The following is a 14,936-nucleotide window of genomic DNA, read 5'->3' as shown; positions in this document are numbered from 1 at the left end:
ATGAAGATAGTAATGAAGGAAGACCGGGTATAGGGGGCACAAGATACAGTGGAACCTTGGATTACGAGCATAATTGGTTCCAGAGTTTGCTCTTAAACCAAGTAACTCTTATATCAAAGCGAATTTTCCCATAGTAAATAATTGAAATTTAGACAGTTCGTTCCACAACCCAAAAATATTTACTGTATTTATACAAACGGATCACAATAATACAAAATAATGTACTGTATTCATATAAAATTATTACACTACACTAATACTAAATACGGTACAGTAAAAAAACAAAAAAAAAAAAATTAAAATGCATATTAGCTTACAATAAAGTTGTTGTGTGCGGGAGGTACAGTATAAGTAATGTGCTCTAGTGGTTAGTAGAAAGAAAGTACAATACTGTATCCACAAATGCAAATTGATAGACATGCTGTATGGTATACTTGTGTCCTGTCCACCGCCATTAACTTGAGAACGGCGGCAGCTATAGGCATAGAAGTGGTGTCTAGGTATAGTAAAGTAGCCATGGGCTACGCAATGAAGCCACCTTATAGCGCCACCTGGTGGAAAACAACGGAGTTAGCATTTTTATCTCGAAAACGGAACGAGATAGAGAAAAAAAAGTGAATTACAAAATTGTAGGGCATCATCAATTCCATACGAGTCGACACCTTGCATACAGAAATGCTATGATATGAAACCCATGACCCCCCCCAAAATATTGACTGCTGGTCACACATATGGCGCTCATTTAACTTTGATGCTCAAAGTGGCCACTGTCAGCTGCAATGCACATCTGGACTCTGGACAGCATACTGTATCTTGCTGCACGTTGTGCAATATGGTAGGTGACACATATGCACAAGCATCTGTAATACGTCATCGTAGGTCCTGCAATGTTGGTGGAGGGGTCACATACACCTGCTGTTTGATGTGACCTCACAGAAAGAAGTCCAATGGGGTCAGGTCAGGTGAGCATGGAGGCCACTCCAGGCAGCCACTATACCCAATGACTTGTAGGAAGGTCTTCATGAGTTATCGCTTCACGTCTGCAGCCTTGTGAGTTTTACACGTTCTAATCATAGCATTTCTGTATGCAAGGTGTCTATTCGTATTGAATTGATGAAGCCCTACAACTTTGTAATTCACTTTTTTTCTCTCTCGTTCCATTTTCGAGATAAAAATGCTAACTCCGTTGTTTTCCACCAGGTGGCGCTATAGGTGGTTTCATTGCGTAGCGCATGGCTACTTTACTATACCTAGACACCACTTCTATGCCTATAGCTGCCGCCGTTCTCAAATTAATAGCGGTGGACAGGATATGGGTGGACACACTGTATACTGCACTGTACAATGGTATACTGTATACAGTACATATGTACAGAAAGTTACCTCCAGAGCAAGTCAGAGCGTGGTGAGAGCACAGAATCGGCAGTGTGTACGCTGAGTATTTGCTCTTCTTGCAAAGTATTGCTCTTAAACCAAGTTACAAATTTGGAAAAAGCTTTGCTTGTCTTGCAAAACGCTCTCAAACCAAGTTACTCTTAAGCAGGCTTTACACGCTACGAGATCGCTACAGCGATCTTGTTGGGGTCACGGATTTTGTGACGCACATCCGGCCGCTGTAGCGATCTCGTTGTGTGTGACTCCTAGGAGCTATTTTGGATCGTTGCAAAAACGTCCAAAATCGCTCCTCGTTGACATGGGGGTCCATTCTCAAATATCGCTGCTGTTGCGTGGGCGAAGTTCATCCTCGTCCCTGCGGCAGCACACATCGCTACGTGTGACGCCGCAGGAACGAGGAAGCTATCCTTACCTGCCACACGCCAGCAATGAGGAAGGAAGGAGGTGGGCGGGATGTTCGTCCCGCTCATCTCCGCCTCTCCGCTTTGATTGGCCGGCCGCTTAGTGACGTCGCGATGACGTCGCTGTGATGCCGAACGTCCCTCCCCCTTGAGGGAGGGATTGTTCGGCAGTCACAGCGATGCCGCCGACCAGGTAAGTGCGTGTGACGCTGCCGTAGCGACAATGTTCGCTGCAGCAGCGATCACCAAATATCGGATAACGATAGGGGCGGGTGCTTTCACGCTCGCCATCGCTAGCATCGGCTAGTGATGTTGCAGTGTGTAAAGCCCGCTTTAATCCAAAGTTCCAGTGTACTTGGTTTTTCCCAGGTGCTCATAACCCACATAACATACTGAACTATAGCCCCATAGCGTCAGCTTGTAGCAGGTAGCAAGACTCAAATTGGACCATGACATACTTTTGAGAAGTGCAACACAGAACTAAAGAGGAAATTGAGGTCTCTATTTTCATTATTACCAAAAAATCTCGCATTGAACCTTGTCTATTGCAGAACCGCTGTGCCCAATAAGTCATATCTGTCATTCTAACTCGTCCATCAGTTTGGTGAATTACCATCAAGATCTCAGATTGATCATATCCTAGATGTAACAGCTTCCCGTGTGTTCCAGTTCCAGAGCTGCATATGTTTGCAATGATCCCGTGTTGCTACTTGTACAGCCCCGACCGTCTGGGACCACCAAAACACAAAGCTAATTGAAAATATTAACTACTGGCACCAAACTTCACCGAGTTCTAGCCTGCCAGGTATGTTACATACAAATTTATACATTCAGTCCTGAAGTGCACAACTCGCTTATTGGCAGCAGATTTCCTTTATCTTGCAAAAAGCAGCTGTTTTTAGCGAAGCCAAGCAGAAACTATTCCATCCAGACAGAGCACATCCCCTTCCAAGAACGCTGCGAGGGATTTGCTAAAGTCACAAAAATTGCATTACCACAAAACATGGGGAACGTCTGACCATCTTTGCTTCTGAGACTCTGCCTCTCTCATACGCTCTTTTTATACAGTCGTGTAACTTGAAAATTAACTTGCCGTATATTTTTTATTAGTGCTACTTACTTTTCTAGCAAGTTTTTAACCCTGCATCAACATTTTTGAGATAGGTTGCTCCCATCAATTTCTAAGTGACTTAATTTTTTCAAATTAACTGGAAAATGTCTAACATTCACCTTCTGATTTGTGTTGTATTGTGAATAAAACACGGATATAAGATTTACAAATCATTGTATTCTAGTTTTTTTCTTACATTTTACAGTGTCCCAACTTTTGGGGAATTGTAATTGTATAGTAAAATACATATTAGCCCAAGAAGACGTCCTGGACGTCTGTCTCCTTGTGATGTGGTTCTAGCAGATCAGGGCTCAATAGCTCGATATGTGGAGTAGCTATGCAGCAGGGCTCTCTGTTATGCAGCCATGACTAAGGCCGCTACGGCTCGAAACACATCGGGGTTTCCCCTGTAAGCCCTACCCTGAAAATAAGCCTTATTCTGAAAATAAGCCCTACCCGGATTTTTCGGCCTTTTTGGAGTAGGCTTAAATATAAACCGTACTCCAAAAATCAGACTTAGTAGTGTACTGTAATAGTATTCTGAAATAGGGCTTATACAGCCTTATGTCAGGATACATAACTTTTATTGTCCCCTTGTGCAGCTGTAAGGCACGGCTAATTAAGAGAATGAATATTCACCCACCTCTGCTGTAATCCAGCCCACCATTCTAAGTCCTGTACTGCACCCGCACTCTGCCTGCTGTATTACCGGTACTGCCAATCAGAGGATCGTATCGCAATCATCGGCGACTCTCCTCAGCTGAGAGAGACAGCGCGTATGGCCATGCAGCTGTTAAACTCACCTCAGGAGCGGCGCCGATGATTGCGATACAATCCTCTGGCTGGCAGTACCGGTAAGGTACAGCAGGCAGAGTGTGGGTGATTGTGCAGGTCTTAGAACAGTGGGCGGAATTACAGGAAAGGAGGGTGAATATTCATTCTCCTAATTATTCATGCACTTGCTTACCACAATCATCAACTGCACTCCTGATCTGAGAGTGACAGCGTGTAAATCTATGCAACTGCCACTCTCCGCTAAGAAAAGCCACCGAGGATTGCAATTTGATCTTGGTACAGTGATACAGTACAGCAGGCAGAGTCTCGGTTCAGTGGGCAGGATTCTCATTGGGGAAGAGGGTGAATATACATTCACTTAATTAGCCGGCACCCCTGATCTGAGAGTGACAGAGTGTATTTCTATGCAGCTGTTACTCTCAGCTCAGGAGAGGTGCCAATGATTGCGATGCGATCCTCTGGCTCACAGTACTGGTAATACAGCAGGCAGAGTGCTGGTGATCTGCAGGGCTTAGAGCAGTGGGCGGAATTACAGAGGAGGGTGAATATTCATTCTCTTAATTAGCCAGGCGCTTGTTCACCGCAATTATCGGCAGCACTCCTGATCTGAGAGTGACAACGTGTAAGGGGTGCTTTGCACGTTGCGACATCGCTACTGCAATATTGTTGGGGTCAAATGGAAAGTGATGCACATCCGGCGCCGGTAACGACATCACAACGTGTAAAGTCTAGGAGAGAAGATGAACGAGCGTGAAACAGTCAAAAATTGGTGATCTGTGTCACGTCGTTCATTTTCATAATGTCGGTGCGTCCACAGGTACGATGTTGTTTGTCGTTCCTGCAGCTCCACACATCGCTGTGTGTGAAACCACAGGAGCGACAAACATCTCCTTACCTGCGCCCGCTGTCCACTGGCAATGCGGAAGGGAGAAGATGGGCAGGATGTTTACATCCCGCTCATCTCCGCCCTTCTGCTTCTATTGGCCGCCTGCCGTGTGACGTCGCTGTGACGCCGCACGAACCGCCCCCTTAGGAAGGAGGCGGGTCGCCGGCCAGAGCGACGTTGCAGGGCAGGTAAGTGCGTGTGAAGCTGCCGTAGCGATAATGTTCGCTACGGCAGCTATCACAAGATATCGCATGTTCGACGGGGGCAGGTACTATCGCGCTCGGCATCGCTATCATTGGCTAGCGATATCGCAGCGTGCAAAGTACCCCTTAGTCTATGAAGCTGTCACTCTCCGCTCAGAAAAGCCATTGAGGATTGTGATGTGACCCTGGTACAGTGATACAGAACAGCAGGCATAGTGTGAGTGATGGGCAGGACTCAGGGCAGTGGGCAGGATTCTGGGTGAGGAAGGGGGTGAATATGCATTCCTTTAATTAGCCACCACTCCTGATCTGAGAGTGAGTGCGTATTTCTAAGAAGCTGTTACTCTCAGCTCAGGAGTGATACCGAGGATTTCAGTACGATCCTCGGGCACTATTACAGCAGGCAAATATAAGACACTTCCCAAAAATTGTCAAATGCTTCACGATATATGTATAGATACAGCCCAGCACTAATCTAAATTGTGGTAACAATTAAAATATAACCTTTATTGGTTCATAGTTAAAAATATTAAACCACACAACACATACGGTTGTAAAACAACCAAATAAAATGGAGCAAGTGTAAAAAGCTCCTAATATCACCATGGAAGGACAAACCTCACACAAGGGGGGAGGATAGAGTGACCTCCCACCACGGTGATAGAGAAACAAACAACCCCAACCAGGTTGTGAAAATTACTGATTATACATACAAGACAGTATAGTCCAAAGGACAAAATTCATAAATATGTATGAAGAAAAAAAAAAAAAATTGTTTTAGTTGTCCAATATCTAGAGGGGGGGGCCAAACACAACAGCCTCACAATGCCCCTCAATTGGCAACCATCTGACCTGATGTGCTCCTAGACCTCCCAACGCGTTTCATAATATGCTTATTCCTCAGGGGACTATGGTCAAAAGAGAGCTTCAGTTAAACAGACCTCCAGCATGTTATGTCTGGGCCTTGGCATACGCTTTTTTTCTTCATACATATACAAAATTTTTTATTAGGTCTTCATTTTAGAATTGAAACAATGGTGACGAATGTTTTAGAAACATTTAAAAAAAAGTTTGTTTAAGGGTACTTTCACACTTGCGTTATTTTCCTTCCGTTACAATCCGCCCTTTTGGGAAACAGCGGAATCCGTTAACGGATTCCGCTGTTTCCCATAGACTTGTATGGTTGACGGATTGTACCAAAAGGAGCTGCGTTGCTTCCGCTGGGCGACGCTCCGTTGCTTCCGCCCAGCGGGAGCAACGCAGCATGTAACGTTATTTTGAGCAGCGGAATCCTCTGGATTTCACTGCGCATGCTCTTTTTTTTTTTTTTTTTTTTTTTTTTTAAATCAAACTTTATTTTGGCTCGCGGTGGCCGAACGTTCAGCTGAGCGCCCGGCTGCCGGCAAGCGACAGCGCTCAGCTGAATGACCGGCCACCAGCATGCCCGGCCGCCGGCAAGTCACAGCGCTCAGCTGAGCGCCCGCCCGCCGGCATGCCCGGGCGCCGGCAAGTGACAGCGATCAGCTGATCACCCGGCGGCCGGCTGCAGGGAGCGATCAGCTGATCACCCGGCGGCCGGCTGCAGGGAGCGATCAGCTGATCACCCGGCGGCCGGCTGCAGGGAGCGATCAGCTGATCACCCGGCGGCCGGCTGCAGGGAGCGATCAGCTGATCACCCGGCGGCCGGCTGCAGGGAGCGATCAGCTGATCACCCGGCGGCCGGCTGCAGGGAGCGATCAGCTGATCACCCGGCGGCCGGGAGCGATCAGCTGATCACCCGGCGGCCGGCTACAGGGAGCGATCAGCTGATCACCCGGCGGCCGGCTGCAGGGAGCGATCAGCTGATCACCCGGCGGCCGGGAGCGATCAGCTGATCACCCGGCGGCCGGGAGCGATCAGCTGATCACCCGGCGGCCGGGAGCGATCAGCTGATCACCCGGCGGCCGGGAGCGATCAGCTGATCACCCGGCAGCCGGCTGCAGGGAGCGATCAGCTGATCACCCGGCAGCCGGGAGCGATCAGCTGATCACCCGGCGGCCGGCTACTGGGAGCAATCAGCTGATCACCCAGCGGCCGGCTGCAGGGAACGATCAGCTGATCGTTCACTATAGTCTGCCGCTGGTAAAACCGGGAAAAAAAAAAAAAAAAAAATCAAAACGAATTGCGTTGTTTTGCAGCATCCGTTGCATCCGTTGTGTCACTATATGCAACACATCCGTTGCATCCGTTACACAACGCAATGCAACGGATACCGTTCAACGCAAGTGTGAAAGTAGCCTAAAAGAACTGAAGTCCTCAGTGATTGATACCTTTTAATGGCTAACTGAAAAGATGGTAATGATAGCAAGCTTTCCAGACTACTCAGGTCTCTTCATCAGGCATGGTATAACACAAAATCTGAAGAGTCACATATTTATACACAACAGGACATAGAATGGAGAAGAAAAAAAAATAAAAAAAAAAACAAGTTATGTGAAGCAGAACTATCACTATGGCAAGGGGCAAACTATTGTGGCCCTAAAAATTGCAGCAGTTCATAGATAAGCAGTGTGAAAGTTTTATTGACCTCTGAGGTCTGGTCCAGGGCTGTGATGCCCCCGGATGGTCTGAGGACCACATCTCTTAATTGATGTAAAAAGACATAAATCCATGTGACACATTTATTCCTGCTCCGAATGTGTCAAAGGTCATCATAAGTTCGTATTCCCTTATGATGACCTTTGACACATTCGGAGCAGGAATGAATGTGTCACATGGATTTATGTCTTTTTAAATCAATTAAGAAATGTGTCCCTCAGAGCATCCGGGGGCATCACAGCCCGGACCAGACCCCAATCAGAGGACAATAAAACATTCACACTGCTTATCTATGAACTACAACAATATTTATGGCCACAACAGTTTGTCCTCTTGCCATAGTGATAGTTCTGCTTCACATAACTTTTTTTGTTTTTTTTTTACTGCCCCATTCTATGTCCTGTTGTGTATAAATATGTGACTCTTCAGATTTTGTGTTATATTGAGCCTGATGAAGAGACCTGAGTAGTCTGGAAAGCTTGCTATTATTACCATCTTTTCAGTTAGCCATTAAAAGGTATCAACCACTGAGGACTTCAGTTCTTTTAAACAAACTTTTTTTTATCTCTACTGGCTAACACGGTACAAAGATATATTTTACCTGTTATAAACATTTAGTAATTCTTTTTGACTTTATTTTTTTGGTCCTCTTTCATTCAGAGATCGCTTGCGTTCTTTTCCTGCGCGGCAGTTTTTTTCTTGACCTGCTCCTGTCAGGAGAGCCGCTGCCAGTCCGACGAATGCGAGCCCCAAGCAAGTGTGACTCCAGAGAGTCATCACCTCATCCTCAGTAATAACTGAGGCAGTAGCATATAACACCCTGAGGGTGACTCAGGGGCTGCAGCACGGGCCATATAATCCAAGATAATCTTATAGGTGCCCTTGTTAAAAATGATCTGTCAGCAGGATTCACACAAACTATATGCACATGAAGTTCTTTCAAAGAGAAGTCCGGCCATACCTCTACGTGTCCAGTCTGTTCCTCCATTACTGAGAAACCAGCTTTTTCATTGATATGGAAATGAGTCAGAAGAGCTGTTTGTAGATCTGAAGCCTCTGTCACTCCAGCTCTATTCTCCTCAAGTTCACTTTCCAAATGTATCCGTGTTGTACAGATTAAACAATCACACACCAATACCCTTGTCCTCCGCAATAATGTTCTGCTGCTCAGACAATTTAGGCATGTGAACAGCACTACGACCCTTTATTCTCCAGTGGAACACACCACGCACAACTCCCATGGATGCCCCACGTGCACAGAAATCCCTCTGCATATGCACGCAGAACTCCCCCTGGCCCCCCACACACACGCGCACACACACAAAGACTGCCCCAGGATTTCCACACGCGTGGGACTCCACCACTGCCCGGATGCAAAATCCCCCTTCCCCCGGATGCCCCATGTGCGTTGGAAGCCACCACCTATTGGACGAAAAAAAAAACTACCCTCGAATGCCCCACGTGCGCAGGTCTGCACCACAATCACCACCACCACCACCATGACCTCTACCAAAGGCCCCAAGAGAAAAGGGTCCCTCTGCATAAGCGTTCAGGAGTCCTCCCCACACAAATCACCTCTCAGCATACACGCGCAAGACTTCCCTGGATTCCCCCTTAGGACTTCACTCAAAAAACCCATCCCCAACAATGCATTCACAAGGTAGTCCACCCTTTCCCTCCCAAGGACACAGGACTACCCCCATCCCCCAGCTTGCCCCCAAGGACCCCTCTACACACACTGCCATCCCACCCCCCACGACGTCTCAGCACAGCCTCCCATCTCTGCCCCCAGGACCCTTCTGCACACACTCCCATCCTAATTCACCAGGACCCCTTTACACACACTCCCATCCCTTCCCCCGAGATTCCCCACAAGAACCTTCTGCACAGCCTCCCATCCCCGCCCCCCAGAACCCCTCCGCACACACTCCCATCCCCGTCCCCCACAACCCCTCCGCACACTCCTATACCCGTCCCCCACGACCCCTCCGCACACACTCCCATCCCCGTGCCACAGGACCCCTCCGCACACACTCCCATCCCCGTGCCACAGGACTCTTCCGCGCACACTCCCATCCCTGTGCTCCGCGCACACTCCCATCCCTGTGCCACAGAACTCCTCCGCGCACACTCCCATCCCCGTGCCATAGACTCCTCCGCACACACTCCCATCCCTGTGCCACAGAACTCCTCCGCGCACACTCCCATCCCCGTGCCATAGACTCCTCCGCACACACTCCCATCCCCGTGCCACAGGACTCCTCCGCACACACTCCCATCCCCGTGCCATAGGATCCCTCCGCACACACTCCCATCCCCGTGCCACAGGACTCCTCCGCACACACTCCCATCCCCGTGCCATAGACTCCTCCGCACACACTCCCATCCCCGTGCCACAGGACTCCTCCGCACTCACTCCCATCCCCGTGCCACAGGACTCCTCCGCACTCACTCCCATCCCCGTGCCACAGGACTCCTCCGCACACACTCCCATCCCCGTGCCACAGGACTCCTCCGCACACACTCCCATCCCCGTGCCACAGTACTCCTCCGCACACACTCCCATCCCCGTGCCACAGGATCCCTCCGCACACACTCCCATCCCCGTGCCACAGGACTCCTCCACACACACTCCCATCCCCGTGCCACAGGACTCCTCCGCACACACTCCCATCCCCGTGCCACAGGACTCCTCCGCACACACTCCCATCCCCGTGCCATAGATTCCTCCGCACACACTCCCATCCCCGTGCCACAGGACCCCTCCGCACTCACTCCCATCCCCGTGCCACAGGACTCCTCCGCACACACTCCCATCCCCGTGCCATAGGACTCCTCTGCACACACTCCCATCCCCATGCCACAGGACCCCTCCGCACTCACTCCCATCCCCGTGCCACAGGACCCCTCCGCGCACACACTCCCATCCTCGTCCCACAGGACCCCTCCGCACACACTCCCATCCCTGTCCCCCCGGATACCCAATAGGACCCCTCAGCATACACTCCCTTGCCCTCCCAAACAAGACCCCCTCCGCACACACTCCCATCCTCGTCCCCCAGGACCCCTCCGCACACACTTCCATCCCCTCCCCCTGGATGCCCCATAGGACCCCTCTCCATACACTCTCATCCTAGTCCCACAGGACCCCTCCGCACACACTTCCATCCCCTCCCCCCGGATGCCCCACAGGACCCCTCTGTGCACACTTCCATCCCCTCCCCCCGGATGCCCCACAGGACCCCTCTGTGCACACTTCCATCCCCTCCCCCCGGATGCCCCACAGGACCCCTCTGTGCATACTTCCATCCCCTCCCCCCGGATGCCCCACAGGACCCCTCTGTGCACACTTCCATCCCCTCCCCCCGGATGCCCCACAGGACCCGTCTGTGCACACTTCCATCCCCTCCCCCCGGATGCCCCACAGGACCCCTCTGTGCACACTTCCATCCCCTCCCCCCGGATGCCCCACAGGACCCCTCTGTGCACACTTCCATCCCCTCCCCCCGGATGCCCCACAGGACCCCTCTGTGCACACTTCCATCCCCTCCCCCCGGATGCCCCACAGGACCCCTCCGCTTACACTCCCATCCCACCATCGCTGTACACAACAGGTGATATCTATTCACATTATCCTCTTCCTCCGGCTGATATCACCACCTGCGGCTCAGCACAGGAGTGCTCCTACCTGAGAGGCCCCCCATGGCCGCAGTCCAGGGCTGCCCAAAGGCCACATTCCAAGCCAGGAAAGCCGAGACACCAATGAGGGTGCCCATTGTGGCGTAAATGATCCGGATCCACAGCTGCTTGGTGACCGCCATGGGGACCCGGGCTGCGCTCCGACAACACAGGCAGAACCCTCGGTCCGGAGCACGGGTGCGCAAACAAGAGCGCTCTGCTGGCTCTCAGCACGCATTGGTCCGCACAGCCGTCAGCGAAACTGCTGGGAACCAATTGCTGCATACAAAACGGGAGGAATTACAACGTCAAGACCAATGAATAAACGCAAAGCTGTTAGCCAATAGGATGAGCTCTATTATATTTCGTTACCAGGCAGAGTTTGCTGTTGGCACATATTACAATTGTAGACACCTAGTATGATGGGAGCCACGCTAGTGACGTCACGGAGTGCTCCGGCTGACGTCATCGGTGACACGCAGGGCGGAGGGCTCAGGGCGATTAAGTTGGGGGTGAAATATGGGCGGAGGTGTTTCAGGGGACAAAATGGAGGCGCAAAAATAAAGGGTCACCTATGTATGTGCTATGCCTTTGTCCACAAGTGGAGAAACCTTTAACCCCCTATGGACAGGCCAATTATTTGTTTTTGCACTTTTGTTTTTTCCTCCCTATATTCTAAGAGCCATAACTTTTTATTTTTCCGTCGATATAGCCATGGGAGGGCTTGTTGATGGGTTGTACTTTTGAATGGCACCATTTAGTTATCATATGCTGTAATGGTAAGAGTGTTGCGAAATAGCAAAAAAGTAATATTCTGCCATTGTTTCTTTTTGTTTTATTTCCAGCTTTTATTTTACCATAAAACTGACTCTGTATTCGGATTGTCCAGGTCGGTACGATTACGCAGATACCAAACTTGTATAGTTGTTATTTTATTTAAAGGGGTGGTTCACCCATATTTTTTATTGTCTAGATCGATATTATATTGAGAAACAATGTTTCTCTCAAATACCTTGTGTTGTCAATAGTGCCTGTGAGAGGCGCTATTGCAGACCGCTGCTCCCCGTCCAGTGACGTACCCGTCCAATACTGGCTCGTCACATCCGTGCAGCCGGCTGCATTCTGAGCCCATCTGCTCCCTGCTCCTGCTCCCTGCTCCTGCTCCCTCCTCCCTCACAGCACGTCTCTTGCTTGCAGCGTTCTGCGAGGAGGGAGGGGGGAGCAGGAGACGCGCCGTGCTAGGAGGGAGGGGGGAGCAAATGGGCTGTGACAGCAGTGAAACACCGCTCACAGCTCAGAGTTTGGAAGACTGTAGCCGGCTGCACGGATGTGACGAGGCAGCATTGGACGGGTACGTCACTGGACGGGGAGCAGCGGTCTGCAATAGCGCCTCTCACAGGCACTATTGACAACACAAGGTATTTGAGAGAAACATTGTTTCTCAATATAATATCAATCTAGACAATAAAAAATATGGGTGAACCACCCCTTTAAGTAATGAAAAAAATGTAGACATTTTGAAAAAAAAATGTTTTTGCTTATTCCATGACTTTTCGAGAGGCGTAATGTCTTCAATTTGTGGGATATGTAGCTGTGTGAGGACCATGTAGAGGTATGGCTGGATGGGAGTGTGTGCAGAAGGGTCCTGTGGGGCGTCCGTTGGGGAGGGGATGGGAGTGTGTGCGGATGTGTCTTGTGGGGCGTCCGTTGGAGAGGAGATGTGAGTGTCTGCGGAGGGGTCCTGTGGGGCGTCCGTTGGGGAGGGGAATGTGAGTGTGTACAAAGGGTCCTGTGGGGTGATCATTGGGGAGGGGATGGTAGTGTGTGCAGAAGGATCCTGTGGGGCGTCCGAGGGGAGTTGATGTGAGTGTGCATGGAGGGGTCCTGTGGGGCATACGTTGGGGAGGGGATGGTAGTGTGTGCAGAGGGATCCTGTGGGGCGATCATTGGGGAGGGGATGTTAGTGTGTTTGAGGTGTCCTGTGGGGTGATCATTGGGGAGGGGATGGTAGTGTGTGTCGAGGGGTCCTGTGGGGCATCTGTTGGAGAGGGGATGGTAGTGTGTGCAGAGGGATCCTGTGGGGCATCCGAGGGGAGTTGATGTGAGTGTGTATGGAGGGGGCCTGTGGGGCATCCGTTGGGGAGGGCATGTGAATGTATGCAGAGGGGTCCTGTGGGGCATCCCAGGGGAGAGGATGTGAGTTTGTGTAGAGGGGTCCTGTGGGGCGATCATTGGGGAGGGGATGGTAGTGTGTGCAGAAGTGTCCTGTGGGGTGATCATTGGGGAGGGGATAGTAGTGTGTGCAGAGGTGTCCTGTGGGGTGATCATTGGAGAGGGGATGGTAGTGTGTGCAGAGGTGTCCTGTGGGGTGATCATTGGGGAGGGGATGGTAGTGTGTGCAGAGGGGTCCTGTGGGGCATCTGTTGGGGAGGGAATGTGAGTGTGTGCAAAGGGTCCTGTGGGGGGATCATTAGGTAGGGGATAGTAGTGTGTGCAGAGGGGTTCTGTGGGGTGTTCGGGGGGAGGAAATGGGAGTGTGTGTGGAGGGGTCCTATGGTTCATCTAGGGGATGGCGGTATGTGCGGATGATGGGGCTTTTACAAACGCAACAATACCAAATATGTGTATTTTTTATATTATTTTGTTATTAATTGTTAATGTGGTAAAAGCAGGGTGATTTGAACTTTTATTTCTTATTTATTTCTTATATTTTTGTTTTTAAATTTTTTCATATTTTTAAACTTTTTTCTACTTTGTACTGTAGTTAATATTCCCTTTAGGGTGTCCATCTGCAGAAAACGTATATGTGCAAAAACGGTACAAAACAGAGCAGACGCTAACGTAGTGTGCTCCATTACAGTCAATGACCCTGCCGGCGCATGCGTCCGAAACACGCTTTGCAGAATGGGGGAGGGGTGGTTCGGACAGATGCTCCGATGGGACCTGTGAACGTAAGGCAAAACGCAATCTGAAAGGAGCCTTACCAACCCGCAGCCTCTGCTCACTCATTGAGTGATTAGACTGCACGAGGAGCAGCAGCGTTCTTCCTCCCTTGTGCTGTCTGATGTAGCACAGCTGCATGGTTGAAGGAGAAAGAAGACAGAAGACCAGGATCGTGGAGGTGTGAGAGGGAGTAATAAACATGGAGTCTCTAAGTGTGTCTGTGTGTTTATTTCTATTACAGTATTTTTTCTCTGTGTGGTGTCTTTTTTTTAACCCTTTATTGGAGATTCTTAATGACTGGGTCAAACTTGCCTGACATTAACAATCTCTAGCTTAATACTAGCTAGTAAAACAAAGCTAGTATTAACCCCTTATTACTCAGCGTGCCACCCGTCACCAGGGCCACTGGAAGAGTTGGATACAGCGCCAGAAGATGGCACTTTTATGAAAGCGCCATTTTCTGGGGCGGCTGCAAACTGCAATTCGTAGCGGAGGGGCCCAGAAAGCTTGGGCCAACCTGCGTTGCAGATTCCAATCCCCAGGCGCCTAGTTGTACTTGGCTGGACACAAAAATGGGGTGAAGCCCATGTAGTTTTTTTTTTAATTATTTCATGAAATTCATGAAATAATTAAAAAAAGGGCTTCATGATATTTTTAGTTGCCAGCCGAGTACAAATAGGCAGCTAGGGGTTGGGGGCAACCCGTACCTGCCTGCTGTACCTGGCTAGCATACAAAAATATGGTGAAGCCAACGTCATTTTGTTGGGTTTTTTTTACTTTTTTATCAAAAAACTTTAAAAAAAAAAAAAAAAAATGCTTCCCTGGATTTTCCATTGCCAGTGAAGGTAACACCAAGCAGTTGGGGTTAACAGCCAGTAGCTGCTTGGATTACCGTTAGCTAGCAGTACAAAAAAATGCAGCGGGAGCCCACATTTTTTTTTTAATTA

At 49.7% G+C, this 14,936-nt stretch overlaps 1 protein-coding gene across 1 annotated transcript in view; it reads right to left on the bottom strand.

Moving 5' to 3' along the window:
* SLC48A1 (solute carrier family 48 member 1) overlaps positions 1 to 11,286 on the bottom strand; it is a 47,752-nt gene extending 36,466 nt beyond the window's left edge. The window contains exon 1 of the mRNA XM_075334513.1: positions 11,057 to 11,286. Coding sequence (XP_075190628.1) covers positions 11,057 to 11,189 — 133 coding nt within the window. The 5' untranslated portion in view covers positions 11,190 to 11,286. The remainder of the gene's footprint in view (positions 1 to 11,056) is intronic.
* Between the last annotated feature and the right edge of the window lie 3,650 nt (positions 11,287 to 14,936).

Source organism: Anomaloglossus baeobatrachus, chromosome 2 (genome assembly GCF_048569485.1).
Source record: "Anomaloglossus baeobatrachus isolate aAnoBae1 chromosome 2, aAnoBae1.hap1, whole genome shotgun sequence".
Classification (NCBI taxonomy): Eukaryota; Metazoa; Chordata; class Amphibia; order Anura; family Aromobatidae; genus Anomaloglossus; species Anomaloglossus baeobatrachus.
This window is presented reverse-complemented; position numbering and strand designations above follow the sequence as displayed.